The 24,031-nt window shown below is 29.0% G+C and overlaps 2 protein-coding genes across 3 annotated transcripts; both read left to right on the top strand.

The window, feature by feature from the left end:
* The first annotated feature begins 1,024 nt into the window (after positions 1-1,024).
* LOC112791767 (protein NSP-INTERACTING KINASE 3) lies at positions 1,025-5,452 on the top strand. Its single transcript, XM_025834725.3, has 11 exons — positions 1,025-2,042; positions 2,231-2,363; positions 2,459-2,530; positions 2,729-2,872; positions 2,979-3,050; positions 3,152-3,211; positions 3,305-3,399; positions 3,507-3,653; positions 3,935-4,276; positions 4,435-4,826; positions 4,913-5,452. Exons 1-11 carry the CDS (start codon positions 1,940-1,942, stop codon positions 5,240-5,242), a joined length of 1,890 nt encoding a protein of 629 aa, XP_025690510.1. The 5' UTR covers positions 1,025-1,939; the 3' UTR covers positions 5,243-5,452.
* Positions 5,453-7,476: 2,024 nt separating this feature from the next.
* On the top strand, positions 7,477-10,438 carry LOC112791766 (protein trichome birefringence-like 2). 2 transcript variants are annotated; one of them, XM_025834724.3, is made up of 5 exons: positions 7,477-8,452; positions 8,547-8,739; positions 8,832-9,022; positions 9,111-9,269; positions 9,541-10,438. In XM_025834724.3, coding segments are annotated over exons 1-5 (1,386 nt in total). In that variant the 5' UTR covers positions 7,477-7,610; the 3' UTR covers positions 9,542-10,438. The 2 variants fall into 2 exon arrangements, with proteins under 2 accessions (XP_025690509.1, XP_025690508.1); XM_025834723.3 differs by having other exon boundaries at positions 7,478-8,452; positions 9,553-10,438.
* Positions 10,439-24,031: the final 13,593 nt, after the last annotated feature.

The following is a 24,031-nucleotide window of genomic DNA, read 5'->3' as shown; positions in this document are numbered from 1 at the left end:
TTACTCTAGCCATTTTTCTGTTAAATATTTTGAATCGGGTCTGTTTTGTTCAAAAGTTTTATAACCAAACTCTTTTTATTGGATGTTAAACTCTTTTTAAAACATATATTATAATATTATATATTCTGGTGATTGATCACAACAGGTTTAATTTAAAAAAAAAATTGATTGAATATAGTTTGCATAATTTACAGATTTATTAAAAAAATATTTAAACTATATGTTTTAATTGAAAATACTTTAGTAAATATACAAAATTTGATTATAAAATTTTAATTATAAATTGGATGAAATTATAAAACCTTCCAAAATAATAGCTTTTTCAAATGAAGAATTTTAAAAAAATCAAAATATTTAGATAATTATTTCTAAATTTATGTCTATATTTAAAATCAGACAATTAACCCAGTAAAGTTTACCAAAAAGAAAAGAAAAACTATAATTAATAATTTTTCTTTCTATAATCACAACTATTAAAGTGAGTGAATATGAGAATTAAGAAGGTAAGTAAAAAAAAAAAATCAAAAATCAATAAAATTTATTATTTTTAATTTTAATAGTCTAATAACATATTTTTAATTCATATTTTAAATATTATTGACTAATTATTGATTAAAAATAATAAATTTTATTGATCCTCTAATATTTATCAAAAAATAAACGAATCCCACGGCTTAAATTAATCCTAATGATTTGTATGCCCCATGTATGGCCCACCATTGATTTCACAAAATGGTATTAGCATGGATGTTGATCTCAATAATCAAATCAAAATAATGATGTTGGTGTTTGGAAGGATTTAGCTAAATCACTGGTCCAAGGTCCATACTATTAATAATACAAGATTACAAATAATTTTGATAACCAATTTCTTAAAAGAGCATGCGGTGCATTTTAGCTTTCTCCCTTCTTGGGCCATATAACAAACATTATAAATATATTTAATCAAATAATATAATTTTTATTTAATATTTAATTATTTATACATGATATACAGATTAGGATCATATCCATCATAGAGACATAAATAATTGTTTGAAAATTCTGAAAAAGTTGTGTTTTCATGCCAAAAGCAAACAAGGACCGAGACAATCCAAGCACGTGACCTGTCAATGACTTCACCTTTGCTTTTCCCTTACACAGACCATTGTTCCTTTCTGGTCACACTCACATATCTTCACTCCAATCACTGTAATTTTAATAATAATGCAAATAGTAAACAAAGCAGCTTTTTTTACTTTTTTATATATAAAAACACTATTTGCATTGTTTTTAGTAATATTTTAAGAAAAAGAATAAATTTTTTCGTTACTGGTTTCTGTTTCTGCATCTACATGTGTGACTACTTTGGCATTTTGTCTTGGCCTCTATGTGTTTGGTTTTTTGTGTGTGAGAGAGTGAGTTTCATGCTCCTTTGCAAGATAAAGAAGATAATGGTAGTGGAAGAAAGCATTGCTAAGGCACACATGTAGCTTCTGGGGATTGTCCAATAACCTTATTGAAATCATATCAAGCATTCTCAGATCTCAAGGATCTTAGAATTTTGAGCTTCGAAGTTTGGTTTGGTTTGTTTTTGGGCTTTTGTGTATTTTCCTGGTTGCTGATTAATCTTTTGGTCTCAGACACTGCTAGTTGGATTAAAATTCTCCTGTTCCAAGCTGGTTCTGTGGCGAAAAATGCAATTTTGGCATCTGGGTTGGTTGGATTGATGGCTATAGAATTGTCTCTCATGGGAAAGTTGCTATTTTTGGGAAAAATGCACTTGCTTTGGTAGAATCTGATTCTGAGAAAGGCTTTTATTTGTTTGGATAAGCTGATGATAAGGTGGTGCAGACATAAGTTCCTTGTCACAATGGGGAGTGTACTTTTCAATTATGGTGGTTTTGATTAATGGCTGCTTTGTAAGTGAAAGAGTGTGTAATTGAACTGAGAATAGAGAATGGAACTTAGTAGTTCAGTTTCATGGCTACTTGGTTTACTTCTTTTGGCTATGGTGGAAATGTCTTCTTCTGCTCTTTCTCCTTCCGGGATAAATTATGAAGGTTAACAGTTTAACTTCTACTTGAATTTCTTTTTCACCTTCCAATTTAAAAATAGTAATCTTTGGTACAACTTATGATGGTAGAGGGAGGATTCTAGTTGATGATTCTATTTTTGTGTTAATTTTTGCTGAGAAAAATGAGAAGATGGAAACTATTTTTTACCAGTGTTGATTTTGTTCCTTGAACAGTTGTAGCTCTGATGGCCATTAAGAATGGCTTGAATGATCCCCACAATGTCCTTGAGAATTGGGATATCAATTCTGTTGATCCTTGTAGCTGGAGGATGATTACTTGTTCTCTAGATGGCTCCGTTTCTGCATTGTAAGTTCATTACATTTTGATCAGAGAAAATGAGATGAGTGCTTTTGCTAGTGTCGGTTGCACTTATTATTTATTTATTTATTTGTTCATATCAGGGGATTGCCTAGTCAGAACTTGTCTGGTACACTATCTCCAGGGATTCAAAACCTTACTAACTTGCAATCAGTGTAAGTCATACTAACTCTTTATAAAGGTTCTTCCTTTCTGTGTTTTGATTTGAATTTGAACTTGGGTTTAGCATTCATTCATCAATTGTTATTGGTTTCCTTCATCATTTTCCAAATGTATGCTCTTTAGACTCATGGATAGATGATACTTAGGAAAGAGTTATGATGCTGAAATAATTGTGTACTCATCATCTACAGGTTGCTTCAGAACAATGCTATTTCTGGTCAGATTCCTGCTGCAATTGGAAAGCTAAAAAAGCTTGAGACACTTGACCTTTCCAATAATGCATTTAGTGGTGAGATACCAAGTTCTTTGGGAGGCCTCACAAGCCTGAACTACCTGTAAGTTGCAATTTTCCTTTCTTGATGTGAAGATTGTGGATTTTGATGATGACTCTTGACATTCTATCTCTGATGGTCATTTAAATTTGCGGTATGTACGTGTCAGGCGGTTGAACAATAACAGCCTTACCGGAGCATGCCCTCAGTCTCTTAGTAACATTGAAGGTCTAACACTTGTGTAGGTTTCTTTGTGCTATTATCCCCTTTTTCTTCAGTTATATCTGTCGCAATATTTAACAATATCTATGGCATGTTAACTATTTGGTCCAATCTATGTAGGGACCTCTCTTATAACAATTTGAGTGGTTCTTTGCCAAGAGTAACAGCAAGAACATTCAAGTAAGACCATTTTATTTTTGTACTCTTTTGTTCTATAGACAAGCCTGATGCAAAAAGTGATGTATCAATATCTTGCTCAATTTTAACTTTCAGGATTGAGGGTAACCCATTAATATGTGGTCCAAAAGCAAATAACTGTTCTAATGTGTTGCCAGAACCACTTTCCTTCCCTCCAGATGCTCTAACAGGTACCAGTGGCATGCATTCCCCCTTAAACTGTGTATTCAACTTTCAAATTAATTATTTCTAACAATTTCATGGCATGTTGGAACATGGGGGGTTGTCGGTTGTCCAGCTCAATCAGACTCTAGCAACAAAAGCCATCGTGTTGCAGTTGCTTTTGGTGCGAGTTTCGGTTCTGCTTTTATCATTGTAATTATTGTTGTGTTTCTCGTTTGGTGGCGATACAGACAGAATCAGCAGATATTCTTTGATGTTAGCGGTTAGTCTTTTCTTCATCTTTCCCATTGAAAATGTTTTAATGAACATTACATTGTAGTTGAATATAGAATTTGATCATGAATACGCGCAAAATCCAAATGCAACCCTGATGTGATATTAATGAGATACCATATCAGGAAATCATGCATTTTGAGAGTCCTGGTATCCATAATATCTTTTTTTATTAGGTTTGAACTTAATTTTATAAGCATGATTAGTGTTCTGATATTTTCTTTAGTTCTTCTGTGTGGTATTCAATGTACTTTCTTTGTTACTTGTCAGAGCAATACGACCCTGAGGTGCGCCTTGGTCATTTGAAGAGGTATTCGTTCAAAGAGCTTAGAGCCGCAACAGACCATTTCAGTTCAAAGAATATTTTAGGAAAGGGTGGCTTTGGAATAGTCTACAAAGGATGCTTGAATGATGGAACAATTGTGGCAGTTAAAAGGTTGAAGGATTACAATGCTGCTGGTGGTGAGATCCAATTTCAGACAGAGGTTGAGACAATAAGTTTGGCTGTGCACCGGAATCTTCTGCGTCTCAGTGGATTTTGCAGTACTCAGAATGAAAGGCTCCTTGTTTATCCTTATATGTCCAATGGCAGTGTAGCCTCTAAATTAAAAGGTTAGCTACTTAGCCTCCATGATGGAACACTGCTGTTTCTATTTTGTTTCTTGTATGCTAAGCAATGATATTTTCAGCTTCTAGTTGCTGAAGAATACACTCCTATATCTTCAACACTCATTACTTAATCCTGGCTTTGGTTTCGGATTTGATAACAGATCATGTTCATGGTCGGCCAGCCTTAGATTGGGTGAGGAGGAAGAGAATAGCGATAGGTACAGCGAGGGGGTTGGTTTATTTGCATGAACAATGTGATCCGAAAATTATTCATCGTGATGTCAAAGCAGCCAATATATTGCTAGATGAAGATTTCGAAGCAGTTGTTGGCGATTTTGGTTTGGCTAAGCTTCTGGATCACAGAGATACTCATGTGACAACTGCTGTCCGCGGAACTGTCGGCCATATTGCTCCAGAGTACTTATCAACAGGTCAGTCATCAGAGAAGACTGATGTGTTTGGGTTTGGAATCTTGCTTCTTGAGCTAATCACAGGCCATAAGGCTGTAGATTTCGGGCGAGCAGCAAACCAGAAGGGCGTCATGCTTGATTGGGTAACCCTCATTCTTCTCATTGCTTCCCCTTCAAGTTAGCATTTGGTGAGTAAATTACAATCCTTGTGTTTATTATGAGCTTTCAGGTTAAGAAGCTCCACCAAGATGGAAGATTAAGCCAAATGGTGGACAAAGATCTAAGAGGAAGTTTTGATTTGCTTGAGTTGGAAGAAATGGTGCAGGTAGCACTATTATGCACACAATTCAAGCCTTCGCATCGCCCGAAGATGTCAGAAGTATTGAAGATGTTGGAAGGTGATGGATTAGCTGAGAGATGGGAGGCCTCACAGTCACACAAGATTGAAACACCAAGGCTCCGATCTAGTAATAGTGAAAATAACCCTCAAAGATATTCAGATTTCATAGAAGAATCTTCACTCATATTAGAAGCTATGGAGCTTTCTGGCCCAAGATGACAACAAATCATCCTGGTTTTCCACTATATATAGATGTAGTTTCAACGGTTAAAGAAAAACACAACATTATTATATATGTATTTGGTGTCTAATGTCAATAGCTATGAATATGATTGCTTGTATTCTTCTGTAAAAAGTTCTTTAAAAGAAAAGTAAGGAAACTCATGCATTGTAGTTGGTTCAAAAGAATTTTGAATCAACGGTGGAGAATTCTAGTTTTTTTGGTATCGAAACGGAACCGGAGCCCAAATTAAGTTAGCATATAAAACGCAAGAATCCTTCATCTCCTTTTTTTTGTACAGTGACTGACACCTATTCCGTTATTTCCCTTCTTGGTTGTGAATTGGGCTATTTTACATTTTTGTCACAGTTGTGCTAGTTCTGTCCAATGCAATTTAAGGCCCAAATTTTCTTAAATGAGTACACTATAGCCCAAAAGGAAAGCTCAATAGTTGGGCTAGTTTTTTTTTTTAATTAAGAAACCATCTGTGGAGCAGTGGAACTAACCAGCTAGCCGCTAGTGGCCTTCGGGTGAAGGCGTGAAGCGGCGAATTCCAACGTAGTCAAATATGAAGCCACGTGGCAGAACTTCACTACATTAAGCTGCAGAGCTGGAATATGTCTGCGGATCGTGTCGCCGCATTGATTAACCGCCAGGGATTCACTACAACGCAACGCAAAGGGTCCCACTACCCCCATTGAAAAAAAAGCTAACCTGCATCTCAGTAACGCTGTGCTCCTCTGCACTCTCATGAATCATGATTTATCACGCTCACCCATGACGAAGCACTCTCCTACCTACCCCATGTGCTCCACGCGTCTTAATCACAGCGGCGAGTGAAGGCGGTGCTGCCCCACACAACCTCAAGGGGAACACCACCACCACATGCACTTTTACTTACACTATCACTTGCTCCTTTACACGTGCCACGTGGCATCCATCTCTTTTACTACTACGCTTTTGCAAACAACACCTTTACAAAACTGTCCCTCCATTTTATTTCATTTGCCGGAATGTTTTAGGTAGAAAAACTAATGTCTTCTTTTTTTAAGAGATATTTGAACTCTGATCTTTTAGACGAGTACGAAGAGGTTATCCTATTTAAGCTATAATTTATTGATAAAACTAATGTCTTCTTGCATGAGATAAATTCTAAACATTCATTATCTGGATAGGAATGAACTGAATTATTTATTACTTCAACTCATATTTCTCAAAAAATAGATTCTACTCTAAATCTCTAATAGTTCCAGATAAATTAAATACATGTGTAGTTAGTTATACGACAAAAGAAAAGTGACAAATTCTAATTTTATTCATTGTTACCAGGCTGTAAATAGTGTCCAAGTTAAGATGTTAGGATATTAAGTTCGTATTTGTGATTGTAGATAAAGTGCTAAACAAGTTTGATGATAAGTCAAGACAAAAAAAAAAGTTTGATGATAAGTTAAATCTGATTTCAGCCAGTAATTGGAGTTGGGAAGATTTCAAAACACTAGTGGTTTAGAAAAATAGAAATATGATTTGAAAATATTAAATAAATAAACTTTGAAGATATTAAGCCAATGAATTATATATCATCTAAAAGATTCTGAATTCGAATTTTCTTATTTTCGATTAAAAAAAAAACTCTGAAAGGATTAAGAGCATGATTTCATTGATAACGTTTGAAAACCGGATTTTTCTAATTCTGTTTAACCACTAAAAATTGAATTCGAAATTACCTAAGAAGAGGCCATTCAATTCTTTTTTAGGGTAAAAACAATTAGCAGGACAACTTGCACTTTTTGTGCATATATAGTGCATAGTTTGCTATAAGAAAACAACAATGTTCATCTGAAATCTCAATCACAGGTGTTCGAACATTTTTGTTTTTTCTTTTCTTTTTCTTTTGGGGGGGACCTAAATGACATAGTGTTACTATTAACAAGTATAGGTAATTCTACGGCCAATTTTTTTCTCGTCAAATAAATAAATATATTTGAAATGATAAAAATTGTCGGTCACTTTGAACTTATATCCCAAAATGGAAAATCCTCTGCACATTTATTTAAGTCAAAACAATTTAATCATATTATCTTGCATCCCAAACAGTAATCTCTATCCAAGTATTTTTTTTTTCAAAAAAAAAGAAATTAAGAATTTTGAATAATAATTAGAAAAAAAAAAGAAGTTTACAGTTTTGAAAAGGTTAGTTTGGGCAATATATGCATGAACAGGATGCAGGTTCAGCAGTTCACTTTCAAAAAGGACACAAAAAAACACACCACAGTTCTGTGCCACTGAATCTTCTTCTCTCAACTCCGATTCAATTGACACATTGTTTATTTGTTTATTTAATTATTCTTGTATTTTGGCACTTGTTCCATGCCTTGGATTAATGACTCATTGGGACAGAAGAAAAGGGCATGCATGTTGTTCTTCTTCTCCATCTCCATGAACAACACCAAGAGGATTTCTTCATTCTCTGAGTCTTTTCTTTCACACAGGAGAAAAGTGTTTGCTGGTTTTGGTTTAGTTGTTGCATCTTCTCTTTTCATAATCTCATTGTTCTTCTTCCTCGGTACTAATAACTCGGTTCCCAAGGTTGAACATGTCTTTGTTCCACCGTTTTATGACACTTATTATTCTTCACCTTGTAACAATCACTTCCACCCTTCTAATAATGTTTCTCATCATGAAACTTCAACTTTAGCAAGTGTTTCTGTTCATGTGAAGAACAATAGCACTATTTTGGTGAATTCTACTACTAATGAGAATAATAGAAACAACAATGCAACCTTGCATGCACATGATGAGGAAAGAGTAATTTCAAGGAAAACTGCAGGTGGTGGGAATTCATCTAGGATCTCCAAAGATTCAAACTTTCATGATGGAGGAATAAGGGTTGTTACAAATTATTCAAGTGTTTCTGGGGAAGGGAATAACAATGGGACACAAATGAAAAGTTCTTCAAGTTTAATTATAAGCAGTCCTAATAATGTGGGGTATGAGCAAAGCAAGAAGAATGTAACTGGCATTATTCATGATGGTTTGTATGAGAATTGTAACATATTTGATGGGAAGTGGGTAAGGGATGATTCAAAGCCTTACTATCCATTAGGTTCTTGTCCCTTCATTGACAGAGATTTTGACTGTCACAGTAATAAGAGGCCTGATTCTGAGTATGTCAAGTGGAAGTGGAAGCCAAATGGGTGTCACATTCCAAGGTATTTATTAATTTTCACTATTTAGAACATATTAATATCTTTTATAAGATATCATTGGTTAAGTATTGATGATTGATATACACTCATATGACAGTTTGAATGCAAGTGATTTTCTGGAGAGGCTTAGAGGACAGAGGTTGGTTTTTGTGGGAGATTCCCTTAACAGGAACATGTGGGAGTCCCTTGTATGCATCCTTCGCCAAAGCATAAAAAACAAGGCACGTGTTTTTGAGATCTCGGGAAAAAGGGAATTTAAGAAGAAAGGTGTCTATGCTTTTAGATTTGAGGCAAGCAAGCTTCTTCCATATATATAACTATTATTTTTTATTCAATTGAATTTAACATAACTCAATTTATTGGTGTGTGTTGTTCATGTTAGGATTATAATTGCTCGGTGGATTTTGTTATGTCACCATTCATTGTTCAAGAGTCAACTCTCAAAGGCAAGAATGGGACATTTGAGACACTGAGGCTGGATTTGATGGACCAAACAACTAAAAAGTATGAGGATGCTGATATCATAGTCTTCAACACAGGACATTGGTGGACCCATGAGAAAACATCTAAAGGGTCAGTTCATCATCATAAGAATCTAGCTAGTTGCTCCAATATTCTTCATACATTGATTCATGAGTATATACTATAATTCCCTTTTCAGAGAAGATTACTATCAAGAAGGGAACCATGTATACCCAAGACTTAAGGCTTTGGATGCATACAAGAGGGCTTTGACCACTTGGGCTACATGGGTTGACCGACACATTGATCCTAATCAAACCCGGGTTTTCTTCAGGGGATACTCAACTACACATTTCTGGTATCACTCTTTTCTACTTAGCTTCCATTCATTTATGTTATTATGTATATGATTAATTAACAGTACTGTGTGGACTTTTCTTCAGTGTTCAAAAACTGTAGCAACCATTTTATTGCATATATGTCAAAATAACACAATTGGCCCTTCAACTTACATCAAAAACTCAATTTGTAAACTCTTAATCATGAGATTTCACTGGCTCATTTGAGAGTTTGACAGCCTTAATTAATATTTTGAACTTGCATGCATGGCTTTGATTCAAAATTCTAAGACATTTCTTCAGGGGAGGGCAATGGAACTCAGGAGGACAGTGCCACAAAGAAACTGAGCCAATATTCAATGAAACTTACTTGCAAAAGTATCCTTCAAAGATGAGGGTTGTGGAGTATGTTATCCATAACATGAAGACACCAGTTGTGTACATGAACATTAGCAGGCTCACTGATTACAGAAAAGATGGGCATCCTTCCATATATAGAAAGGATTATAAACCATCAACAACAGATCAGAACAACTCTCTATTTGAAGATTGCAGCCATTGGTGTTTACCAGGAGTGCCAGATACTTGGAATGAATTACTATATGTTTCTCTCTTAAAAGATGGAAGGGGAACTTGGAAAACTTGATGATCTTCCACTATTTTACTAATTTCAAGAGGGTTTTATGCTCACTGTGCATTTGCAAGTTGGGATTTTAGGGAGCTTGTGTTTTGGGGAATGTTTTTACATTTTTGGAAACTTTTTGAGAATTTTATGAAAATTCTCGAAAATGTAAAAACATTCTGCGAACCACATGCCCCAACAAGGGAAATGGAAGAACCGGAAGGCCGGAAGAGTAATCGCTTCAATATTCCAACTCGCAATCGCGACCAAGAGAATGGCCACCCGGCACACGTATATCATCAGCTCAAACAACTGGAATGTCTAATTCTGAGTTTTTTCCACTAGAAATGTTGTTCATATATAAGGTTGTATTGAGTTAGCTATATATAGTTCGATTGAGTGACAAGATTGTGTATAGGCTTTTTACAAATTACACTCATCTAGCTACAAGGACATGCCATTATACCTTGGATGGCACATCATTTTCAAATTTTTTAGCTGTTATTTTCAGTATCTTATGACAGATTTGGTTGCAGACAATAATGAAGAATCAAATTTTGTGTAAAAGGGTGTTGTTTTTTTTAAGTAATTACTGAGGTAGAAGCTGTCCTAAGGGAACTGGGAATTGATAATCCATTGAAGTGTTAAACCAATAAGGGGTTAAATAGGCATCTAGATCTTGGAAACCAACAATTTCAACATGTTCCCCATTGGAAGGTCAAGAAATTGTTGGATAATTAACTTCAACAGTGAAACATCAGATGAAAACTTTTATTGAATGCAAGGCCATAAGTCCATAACACAAGAAGCATACATACACACATGAAAAAGGGAAAAGAAAAAGAAAAAAAAAAGAGACAGACACAAACATTTACCTACCTACATACTCATCTGCAGAAACTGAAGAGCTAGTAGCTTCTCAAAGGAGGAACATCTTCTTAGGTTATTAAATTCTAATTGAAGAAGAAGAACTAACTAGTACAGAATTGAATTGATTGATACATAGCCATATAAGGACCCTTCTATATGTATATATAGGAGTGTCCATTAGTGCCTTCTTGTGACTTGCCGGTTTGCCAAGGCTGTACCCAAATTAAAGCTTCTGATACATATAAAACTTTGGAGCTGGAGAATGCTTTAATTTCCCTCTGCTACATAGTATAAGGCCTTAGGCAAACTGTGTTGAAAGTGGAGTAGAAGTGTGAAGAATCTACACAATATCCTCCATGTATGCTTCTCTTTCAAGAGCCATGGGTAGATTCTTCCCAATAAAGCTGCTCCATCATTCAAGTGATCCTTCTTCTCTATAGAGAACGCTACTTAGTAGAGAAGTTATTATTTTGCAGCCATTGCCTTAATAAATAACTTCTCATGACAACTAACTCTTCATCAGTAGTCATCAGTAGTGCTATCATCTATTCATTATCCAAATGCCTTAACTTTTTTTCTTTCCCTCGAATAAATAGTCAAATTCGTCTCTAAAAAATCACCCAGTTCTCTAAATTGGTCCCCAAAATTTTTTTAACCAAATTCGTAGTTCAAAAATTTTAATTTAATTATGATCCTTTAGTCACTTCTTTTGTCGATGACATATATCAAAATATTCTAAAGTGGCACATTAACTAATATCACAACAAATTGCTATTAACATGATAAATTTATTAAATATTAGGGGTCAGCAACTTTTGTAATTTGTAGCTATCAAATAGTCATCAATAATATTTTTAATGGTGTGAGATTTCATCCAATGGTGTAGAATTATTCACTTTTTTTTTTATAGTTATATGCTAGCCAAAATTTAATAAAGTTGCTAGTCCTATACTTTTTCATTATATTAAATCAAAACTTAATTGAGAGAGGACCTTGAAGTATTAAAATTCTTCAATTTGAATTAATTTGATCTAACTTTATAAATTTATTGTGTTATCCACTAATTAAGATTATTAAATATGTGTTATAGTATCACTTGACGTGCTATATTAATACATTTTTTATGCCATCAATAAAAAAAAATGACGAAAAAACATCATGATCAACTCAAATTTAACCATTTGTTCTTTTTTTTCCCTCGTACCAATGAAAAGTAATAGTTGCAATTGGAAAAGCATGTACACAGTGATACTAACCAAATTTAAATTAAAGAAAAAATTTTAGAAAGAGCAGTTTTTAGTAATTTTAGTCACTATTTAATCAGTATAAATATTAAATTATTTTTAATAAATAAATTTTGTTAGTTTATTTATACAAATTCTGATATATATATATATATATATATAATATTAATTCACATGTATAAACATTAATAAATATATATATAAATTATATATATTTTACATATATATATTTTTATAAATATTAATACAAACTATTACTTATCAAATATTAATATAAAATAATAATATTTATTAGTTGTGTAATATTACTGTAAATTAAATTATATGAACAGTATGTACTACTGTATGTACAATATTAAAATAAATACACACATGTAGTCAAAATTATATAATGATTATATATTTGATTTTATCAATTATCATGATAATCTTAACCTAATTAATTACCTAACTTGTTGAATCCCATCCATTATTTGACTCTATCTCACACTAGACCTACCATAATTATTGTTCCATTTTTCACAACTTTTTTTAAGCAAATGGAATGAAGTGTTAATATCCCTACCCTAATTTTGATAGTCCCATTCTTCATCTACTACTTAGGCCTATATGAATAGCCATCTAGCTACTTGTGTCCATAACGACTTACATAGATAAAAACCCTAGGTAATATTACCTTCCCTCATAGGCAATTCAGGGAATTTAATAACATGCTAGTCATGTTAAATTTCCAAAAAAGAGAGTATATCCACTTATGATATAATTATTTCGTACCATTAAATGATGTGACTATTCAATATATATATATATATATCTATTAGTGATTTATTATTAAATGATATTATATCAATAAAATAATTATTTTTATATTAATTACATAAATAATTATTTAAAATAATAAATATAATTAAATAAATATATAAAATAATTTATATTAACTACATCAAAATTAAATTTCTTTATTTGTATAATAATAAGCTTTAAAACATGTGTACCGACCACATCTCTTCTTTTTTCTTTTTTCTTTTCCATTTGTGCTTGACTTTTGATTATTGGAGGGTTCTCGTGACGCATCAGTGAATCCACTAGCGGATTCTCATCTATCCCTCACTTTTTGCTTTCAATATGTATCATCCACTAATCTCCTTCCTTCTCATCACCCATGCCACCAAGGCTATCCTTTTTAATTTCTTTTATAAAATAATTTATTTTTTCAATGAATTTTGTTAATATATATCTTAAACATACATTTTAAAATATTGAAAAATTAATAAAAACTATTAAAGATAATTCTTTTACACTTCAATACACTCAATACATAAAAGTTTTTAAACAAATGTATTATTATATTTTTAAAATATGTTCTTGTGAACTATGAGACTATTACTAATTGTGTCGATTATTTTGTGCTAGCAAAAATAGAGAAATAGATATTATTATTCTTTAATTGATAATGTTTTATTTTATTATAAGTCATTGCAAATTATTTTCACAATAATTCTGTTTCCATCATTATAAAAACAAAATAAGAATGATGAAGAATAATTAAAAGAAGAAATCACAAAAGTGATAATATCAATCCCGGCATAGCTATCCTACAATAGCTAGGTCACTTTTGTTTTCTTCACTTTTGTACTTTGCAACGCGTGTCCAAAACTCCAAATACCTTGCTTTTAATTTAACTAATAATTAGCTATTAATCTTTTGAGTAATGGTACACATCTAATAATAAAAATAAACTAAATTAAATAATAAAATTTAAAATAATATTAGTTATAATTATTAATTATTATTATATTAAATTAATTTAGTTAGATTTTGTTAACAAATAATTCAGATGCATAACATTATTTTAATCCATTATTATACTTGCAATTGCCTTTTTTTTCATAATTTTCTAGTAAACATACACTTGAATTATTTCTTAAGAGTTAAGAAATGTTTAATCGAATGCTAGAATCTTTAATAATTTTGAGTAATGCTACATAACTAATAAATATTATTATTTTTTATTAATAATAATTTATATTTATATTTTTAAAATTTTATACACAAAAAATATATAATTTATATTTATATTTACTAAAATTTATATATATGAATCAATATCGTTTATATTTATAATTTTTTAAAGTTTATACATATAAATTGTTAAAATCTATGTTAAAAAAATAATTAAAGACAATAATTTTTAAAATACTAAAAATTACCCACCTTAAGAGTTTTTCAATAATTATTCCATTCAGATATACATACTAATTTGTTTCAAGAATATTTTTAATTTATCGTTTTAATTTAAAAATGTACATACTAATTTGTTTTTAAAATATTTTTTATTTAATTATTTATAATAATAAAATTGATTAGATATTTATTTATTTGATATAAATATTAAAACTAAAAGTGATAGAAAAACTAACTTAACTAATAAAACTAATTTTTTAAAACTTTTAAAATAATACAAATTAATTATAAACTAAAATATCAAATTTAAAATTTATTGAGAATTAATTTAAGTGTTTACTTTTGGCTTTTAAAAAGAGATGCTTTACATTATCATCAAGCAAGCAGTGAACAAAAATCTCCTTTTATATTATCCTATAATAATAAAAGTATGATCATTTATATCAGGAGTATTAAAATCGCTTTTTAATTTGAATATGGAAGGAAAGGAGGTGTTGGACTCGCATATGCAGAGTAGAGGTGTTTTATCTCATTGTAGAATTAGAGAAACCAGAACTCAGATTGTGTTCCTGAACAAATTTAGCCAGAACAAGCAAAATGAAGGGTTCGAGTTGCGTGTTTCAAATTTCAAATTTCATCGGGTGCAAATCGGATCATGCAATTTGTGAAGCAAAATTTCATTTCCAAAAAATTCGTATGGTCCGAGTTGTTCTACATCTGGCTCAGAAAAATCTATCCCACATTTTTATCTTGTATACCATAACTCTGTATCTGAGAATAGCACACCCAAACTTTTCATATCCATAAAATGGAGCCTATTAAAATTACTTGTTAAGAATATAAGAAAAAGAAATTATGTATTTGGTGTTGTTGGAAGTTTCAAAGTTTATCAACAATTACTCGTTAGCATAACTTATATATAACTATATCAACAGTAACAAACTAATTTGGGTTGGTCGAATCGTCTGCTTAAATAAGTGTCGGAGTTTAAATTTCGTCTTATGTATGTAGAGTAAGTCATTAGCCAGCGACAGACTCTTAGATAAAACTCCAATTCGTGACAAATTAATCCTTAATCTATCGGGTTGGAGCAACAAAAAAAAACTATATCAACATTAACCAATAACTTAAACTTGAATTGGAGTACAGTTTCTCACTTCTTTTACCTTTTTTCTTCGCCTTGCTTCCTCTTTAAGAAAATAAACAAAATTGTTATTGCCTTTAAGTTCCCTTTTAGAAGCTAATCTTTTTTTTTTAAGTATTATTATATCGTAGCCACTTACAATATGTAGATTGTAGAGGCCAAGAACTAAAGCCTATTATTTTTCTTTGTATGGAGATAGAGGGTAATCTACTAGTTTTATCAACGTGTCTTTTTGAACATAATTTAAATGTGAAAATAAAAAAGCTAAGATATCGAAATGTTATCATATATATTAAAATCTAACAATAATAAAATAAATATCGATCCAACATTTAATTTAATATTTAATTCCTATGCAATGCTAAGATAAAACAACAACCCCGTTTAACACTTTGTGAGAGAAAAAAAAAAAACAAGATTATTTGTCTTTGAGTTACAATTATTTATATCAACTTTGTTGTTGTATTCATGATTTGAAAATCATTATGGCCTACCATATACAAATGCGGAAATATTAATGAGATAATATTTAAAGTTTTTTATATAATATAATATTTATAATTTTATACATATAATATTTATAATTATATAATTATTTTAGTGATAATTAATAAATATTAAATAAAATAATTTTAATTTTTTTCCAAACATTTATTGATACGAATGAAAGCGTGCCACCAAATAAAGGGAGAAAAAGATCCTCTCCAGTTTTTTTAACAATTGATAGAATTTAGTGTGATCTATCACCTTTAATTCTATGAGTGGGACCAGAAATAAATAAGAAAGAAAATACAATGAATGATTAGATTGAACACTAGATATCATCCAGTTTTTTTCTCACTGGAGAGGATCCACTCCCAAATAGGGGTGTATTAGTAATACTAACATATGATGAGTTGGTTCCAATTAGCAATAATCAGCAATCAAAGTTTGGGTCCCTTTGTAATCCGAAATTTCCAAGTTTTACGGTGAGTTCTGTTTGATTTGCTTTTCAAATTTGGTTGATTACTATTGCTAAAGGAGCCATCATCATCACAGTAATTATAAACGTGTCCCTCCACTTTCCACATGTCATAGCAAGGCTTAGACCAAGTAGTTACACATTTTTTTTTTTCAACTCGAATTCGAAATGTCAAGACGAGGATGAAAAAATTATGTTAAATTTGAGTTATAGTTTGTTAGTTAATAAATATATATTTACACTTATATAATAAGAGTGTTTAAATTTAAATCGATCTAAATTAAACCGTTCATTCAATTTAATTCAAACTAAAAATTGATTAAAACCGTATTAATTTGGATTTGATTGGATTATAAACTTTACAAATTGCTGGATTGGATCGAATTTAAGATCTAATTTTCATAACCGATTCAATTCAGTCACCAAAAAAAAAATAACCGATTCAATTCAATCCAAACCATACAATGTGCTATAATATTATTATTTTATTATTATATTTATAATTATACTTATAACATGTTCAATTTTTTATATATTTTTATATTATTCATATATTATTATTATTTAATAAATATTTTATGTTCAAAATGTTATTTATTTATTTACTTTAAATAACCTATAATTTTTATAATCAATTCAATTCAATCCAAACTGTACAATGTGCTATAATATTATTATTTTATTATTATATTTACAATTATACTTATAATATGTTCAATTTTTTATATATTTATATATTATTCATATATTATTATTATTTAATAAATATTTTATGTTTAAAATGTTATTTATTTATTTATTTTAAATAACCTATAATTTTATTTCTATTGTTATGTTATTGTTGCCTTTTTAAGATATTGTTGAGACTTGTTATGTCATTATTGATTATTTAAAATTTGATGTTGAGACTTGTTATATGTATTTAATTTTTTTAATTTATGAACCGCAAATCCAAGCCAATCCAAACCGTTTGAAATTGGATCGAATCGGATCAGATCGGATTTTTTTAAAAAAGCATCGTATACAAACCGCACCGCAAGTAAAATTAGTGTTCAGATCGAATGAATTTTTAACTCAAAACCGATCCCAACCGCACCGCAAACACCCCTATTACATAATGTGGAGCATTATGTAATTTTTAGCTATTAATTATATCATTATTGTTAGAAATAAATTATTTATATATTTCTTTTTATAAATTTAAGTTTTTAAAATAAATAGTATCATAACAAAATATCAAAATTTTTATATAACCAAAAAAATAGAATTTAATTTGTTAATTTTCAAAAGAAAAAATTTTAGTATAAAACATATAAAAAATTGATAAACAGGTTTATACTGACAAAATATATGATATAAAAAATAATACAATAGAATAATTTAGTTTTGTTATACTTATATAGTTCTTAATTATAATACTCATGGTTATACGGTGGGTTATGAATTTCAATTAAAATACGGGCTGTATTTTATTTGATATTGATGATAAGGCTCACATAAGTACTTAAAAATTAAAATATAAGTTGCAAATTTATGAGGTTTTAGCCTCTCTCTATCTCTCGCTCTGCAAAGCCAAAGTTTTTTTTGTCTTTCTCTTCAGGTGAGAAGGAAAGTTTTGTTTGGTTCTGGTTTGGAAAAACTATTGAAAAGCACTAAATAACTGATTGAAGAAGCCCACAATACCTGACCCAAAGATTAGAAGCCCATCATAGAACTACTAGTGGGCCTTTTTGGGCTCTTATTCTCCGCTTCTTGACAAATTCTTTAGATGATTTTATAACCAAAATACAAACCGCAAGATCAGTGTTTATTTATCGACTTACTGTAGGAAAAATTCTGTCACCAAAAAATTAAAAAGAAAAAGAAGGAAAATAATGTTTGAAGGAAAATGTTAGAATTTCTCTTCAATAATCAGAGTGAACAAGTATAAACAATTATTTTTTAATTAGTTAATATTTTTAATTTATTATACAATCATTTTTTTATTTCTTATTTTTTAGAAGATGTGAAATTTAGAGTTGGATAAAGTATTATTTTGGTACACAATATTTCGGGTAAGTTCTAATTTATTTCTTAACATTTTAAATATCTTATTTTAGCCCCAAAAAATTTTAAACGTTTTATTTTAATCTAAAAAAATTTTAAATGAGTTTAATATTATTCTATTATTAAATTTGATATAAACAATTAGTATATTGAAGAAAAGTCAATAACATTTAGTTTTAGTACGTAAATAAGATTGACCCACTAACGGTTACTAACGTAAATATATTTTTTTTTTATTCTTGAGAGTTGATGCTTAATTACTAGGATGTGGAGGTTTTTTCTACAAGAAGATTGAGAAGAGAGATTGTTACTAAGAAATTAAGTTTTGGTTTTGTTCTTTAAACACGTAAAAGAATATATGATTTAACAATAAATATTGTTAATGTCCATGTTACTTACTCCATTAATTATTAGTGCCAAATTTAATATTTTTTACCTATTTAAAATTTAAAATTTATAGTTTAGAATTTAAGATAAAATTTAGAATCAAGGATCATTGGTGGTGATGATAGATGAAATTGTAGTATCAAAGAAAAAGAGAAAAAATCAGTGAAAATGATACAAAGGTAATTTCAAAATAAAAATGGTGAATGAGTTTACTTTTTTTTTTATCTTGTTTAATGGTTAGTTGAGACTTATTCTAGTAAATATCGAGTGATGTTGGTTGTTATCATGTTAGTTTTCTAATAGAGCTTTTTACATTAGGTTGGGGACAAGACATATATAATATATTTTTCAAAATTAATTAATGCATATAAAATATTATTAGTCACCAAATTAATTATCATATATTTTTATATATATATATATATATTATTTAAATTATTTTTAATATTTATTTTATATTCTGATTAATTTAGTGGCTAATTTTTAGTTTACATATAATATAATTGTATATCGTAAAATATTTTTATACAAAATTAAATTAGAAGTGTTATTAATTTACGGATATATTTATTAAACTTAACAACTAACAAGTGAATTTTATCAGAATTAGTGAGCAGACATATGGTCTTCAGAAACATTTAAATGAGCTGAAGAGTTGCACGTTTTTAGATGAAAATTCATAGGACATCATAATATATTCTGTTCCTTTCTTTTCGTTTCTTTCCTAATAATATTATCATCTACTTATTTTTACTTTCTAATTTTTCCATGGTATAAAATCTCCAACTGATTACTTTGTCGTCTCCGGGGAAAAGAAAATTAAATAAATAACATAAATTATGTTCCCTGGGGTACTTTTCTGCTGATATAGATGAGTATGTTGCTTTCAATTACTTTTCCTCCTCCCTTAAGCATCTTTGAAGAAAATAATTAATATCATATAAATGAAGTAAATAGAAGGTTAATCATAGTAGCGATCCAAAGTAGTAATGTTCTTTATTTAGGGTCAAAAAAGCAATAAATAATATTAGGTGATGAAAAGCTATAAGTTAAAAATGTGTTAGCAGCATAAATCAGAGTGGTAGTGGCCATTTTAAGTTTGGGATTATATTCTGTCACTAATTGTATAAATTAATGTTGGTGGTAGGTCAGATATATAGATATTGATGATATCGGCTAATATATTTTCTTGACTAAGTTGGTGACAGCGATAAGAACTCGCATTAAAGCCCGTCATTGTTGGATTGTATTTGTATTCTTTCAAAGATTATCACTTTATCATGTAATAATGTAGGAATCCCTCGTATAAAGAATTTTAAAACGTATTTTTTTAAAGACGTTTTTTAATAATTAAAATTTAATTTATATAATCGATTAAACTGTTTTATATTTGTCAAAAATAAATCAAATCAATCGGTTTAACCAAAAAATCAATAAATTAAATTTTAAATTAATAGTAATAAGTTATTAAGTATGATTTATTTTTTTTAATTTTATTTAATATTTAATATAGTATAAATAAAAATTTAATCTAATTTAAATATTAAAAATTTTTAATATTTAAAAAACAAATAATATTATTAAAAAATCTAAAAAGTATATTATTATTAATATTTTTAATTAAATAAAATTTTTTAAATCTCATAAAGTCAATTTTTTTTTTCTTTTTGTGACCGTCTTTATTTATCCATTTGGTATTATTTTTCTTTGTTTTAACTGTGACAATTGAAAGATTTTTTTCAATTATGAATATTGAGATTGTTTGGCGCCATTCTCGAAAAAATATCTTTTACAAAAGTAAAAGTAATTTTATGTTTGGGTATCTCTTAAAAAGATTTTTTTATCTATCAATTATGTTTGGATAAAATAAGATAAAAGTACTTTTTTGTTCATTTATTATGTGAAAAATATCATTTTTTTTAAATCTTAAAAAAAAAAGATGTAAATTGTAATTTCTCAAAAAATATGTTTTTTTTAGTGCTTTTACTATTAAAAATTTGTCAAAAACACCAAAAAAAGATATTTTTCATTAAAAAATATCTTTTATATTGATTTAATAGCGCCCAAGCAAGCACATTGTGAAGAATGACTCAGAAATAAAATGGAAGATGAATTTCTTACTAATTGTCTTTAATTGTATTGAAAAGAAATTTGTTAAAAAATTTAATACAAATTTTATTATCGATGAGTTGGCAAGGACTTCTTTGAGATTTGGGAAAAGATTTTTTGAGTCCTGCTACACATCCAAACAATTTTAGATCCAAGTCATTTAGTTTACACTGCGAGTTTCATCTTCTTTTTTTTCTTTTTCCTCCTCCTCCTTCTTCTTCTCCTTCTCTTTTTTCTTCATCTTTTTTTTTATTATCGTCATCATCACCACCACCATCACCGTACCACCACATCCATCTCCTCTTCTTCCTTCTCCTCTTCCTCCTTCTCCTTCTGTTTCTTTTTTTATTTGAATTTCTTTGATCTCCTCCTTCCTTTTCTTCTACAGCACCAATATTTTGCTAACTTCTTTATTGATTTTGATTCTCTATGGTGATCGAATGAAGCGAAAATATTATCAAAACGAAACCATTGTATAATACCAAATGAATCAAAAATGGTCCATTATATAAATTTGAATTCAGAAATACTTGCGTCTCGAATGAACCGAAAATATTATCAAAATAAAACTATTGTATAATACCAAATGAATCGAAAATTATCTATTATATAAATTTGAATTCAGAAACACTTGCATCTCGAATGAACCGAAAATTAGCTCAAAACGAAACCATTGTATAATACAAAATTAACTGAAAATTGTCCATTATATAAATTCAAATTTAATGATAACGATAACGAAGAAGAGGCGTTGTTGGTGACGACGGTAACAAAATTGAAAAAAAAAAGAGGAAGAGAAGAAGAAGACGTAGCATTCGAAATGAAGAAGAAGAATAAGGAGTGTAACGGAGGAAAGAAACCGGGAAAAGAAATGCGTAACTCAAATCACTTGGATGAACTTGGATGTAAAATTGCTTGAATGTGGAGAATTATTCCGTGTTTTTTTTTGTTAGGAGAAGAATGATTAGGAAGAAAAAGTTTTTCTTTAATATTTTTAAAATTATACCATCACCCATTTTAAATAACAACTCAATTACAAAATAATTCTATTATACTTAAAATATTAATTTTAATTAAATTAAAGTAACCCAAATTACTATTATAATTAATAACTAAATTAAAATATTATTCAATTAGAAAATAACACATCATAAAGGATAAGTTATATGTTAATTTAAAAAAAGTTAAGTAAAAATTAACATATTTAATTTGTGTAAAAAGTACTCTTGTATTTTTCTTTTTGTCCCTAATATTTTAGATAGAATTAACAAATAATTTTAGTATAAATTAAAAATATTTAGAGACAAAATTAAATAAACTTAAATATTATGAATCTTAAAAAATAATCACAAAATGATATGAATAAAAAGTATTTTTTACCTCTTTTATAAAAAAAATTTACAAAACATATATTAAAATGACTTAGTCAAGGAATTGGCTTATTTAATTTATCCGATTAAATAAGTATTGAGAATTTGTATTCTATTATGTGTATGCAGTAATTCATTCACTACAACAATTTCAGCAGATAGCGGCAAAAATTTAGCGGCAGTTTTTCACGAACCGCTGTTATATTTCAATCAGGCTTGTATTTAGCGGTGTTTTTTCGAAAACCGCCGCTATATGTACTATCGGGTGAGTTATTGTTTTACATTTTGCAGCGACTTTGTTTAAACCGCCGCAAAATACGTTTGACCACATATTGCAATGTTTTTTTTAGTAATAACCATCTGGGTATAATCTAGTTAAGTAAACACTACTATCTTAAGCTACATATGTTTAAATCATTATTACTTAAACTCGTAACACTTTTTTTACATTCGTTTTACGTAAAAAAAATTCACAAGTTAAATAAGCTATATATATTAACTCATGTGAACAAATTTACCAATAAGATTTTCTTGTTTACTTTATTGGCATTTAAATTTGCATTGATGTAAAAGAAGAAAATAAAATCATACTCTGGACAAATTAAAAATAAAAATTTTCTAAAAATAATAATTATAAATATTTTTTATAAAATATTAAAAATAATAATTAAAAATATTTTCTACAAGTCATTAAAAATTCAAAACATTATATTTTTACCAAAATTTTAATTTTAAGTTATAATTTTTTTATTTTAATGATTTGTTGAATATTTATTAAAATAAAAAATTTAAATTTTTTTAATAACAATCTTAACTTGTATTCTTAGATATAAGAATTCATAACAACTAAATTCAAAATTAATTAATGTTTTATTAAAATTAAATATTAAATAGAATAAAAATATTTTTATATAAAAACCAATCAATTATCTGCATATTATTGTGATTAATAGATTGAATAATACTAACTGACCAATAAAATATAATATTTTTGGCAAATATTTGATTAATTTTAAATATTAAAGACTAAATTCTAAATCTTAATAAATATTTTTAGAAAATATTTGATTTTTAATATTATTAAAAATTATTTATAATTATTATTATTTTTTATTTATGATTAAATATACTCTCTATTGAATTCATTATGGATATTATTAAACGTACTCTTTTTTGTACTCTTTATATATACTTGATCATATATAAATAGATGTAAATTAATTTGATCTACTATGGTCCAAAATTAATTCGAAGCAGACAAATTCGAATTACTAGGGACGTTTTAGCGTGTGTAATTCGAATCACCATGATTCAAACTACCTTAAGACTACATATGCAAACTTAATTCAAATTGGACAAATTTGAATTACAAGCATTACTACTAATTTGAACAGGACTAATTCGAATTAGTGTTAGTTTGTCTAATTCAGATGAGACTAATTCGAATTACATAAGAATGTGCTTTTGGGAGATCTTGGTAATATTTTTCAATTTTGGTAGAATTGTGTAATTTGGTCCTCCATTTAATTTAATTGTACATTTTACCCAATATATAAGGTGCCTATAATAATTATGATCAGATATATAAAGTATACAACAAATATCTGTGGCAATCAAATGTGTTCATATGATATATATAATTATTAGCGCTATATACATCGAAGAGACATTTGACTTGGTGGTAACATGACATTGTTAAAGCTTTTTGATATTCTATAGTGATCCACACGTTGTGGGTCTAATGGTGGAAGCGCGAGTTTAACGATTGAGTCGGTTGGACCACCGAACGGTCCGGTCCGATTCTAATAACTATGAATGGAAATACTAAAATTTGGCGACGATTTA

Source organism: Arachis hypogaea, chromosome 3 (genome assembly GCF_003086295.3).
Source record: "Arachis hypogaea cultivar Tifrunner chromosome 3, arahy.Tifrunner.gnm2.J5K5, whole genome shotgun sequence".
Lineage (NCBI taxonomy): Eukaryota > Viridiplantae > Streptophyta > Magnoliopsida > Fabales > Fabaceae > Arachis > Arachis hypogaea.
The sequence above is the reverse complement of the archived record's forward strand: the minus strand, read 5'-3'. Positions and strand labels throughout refer to the sequence as shown.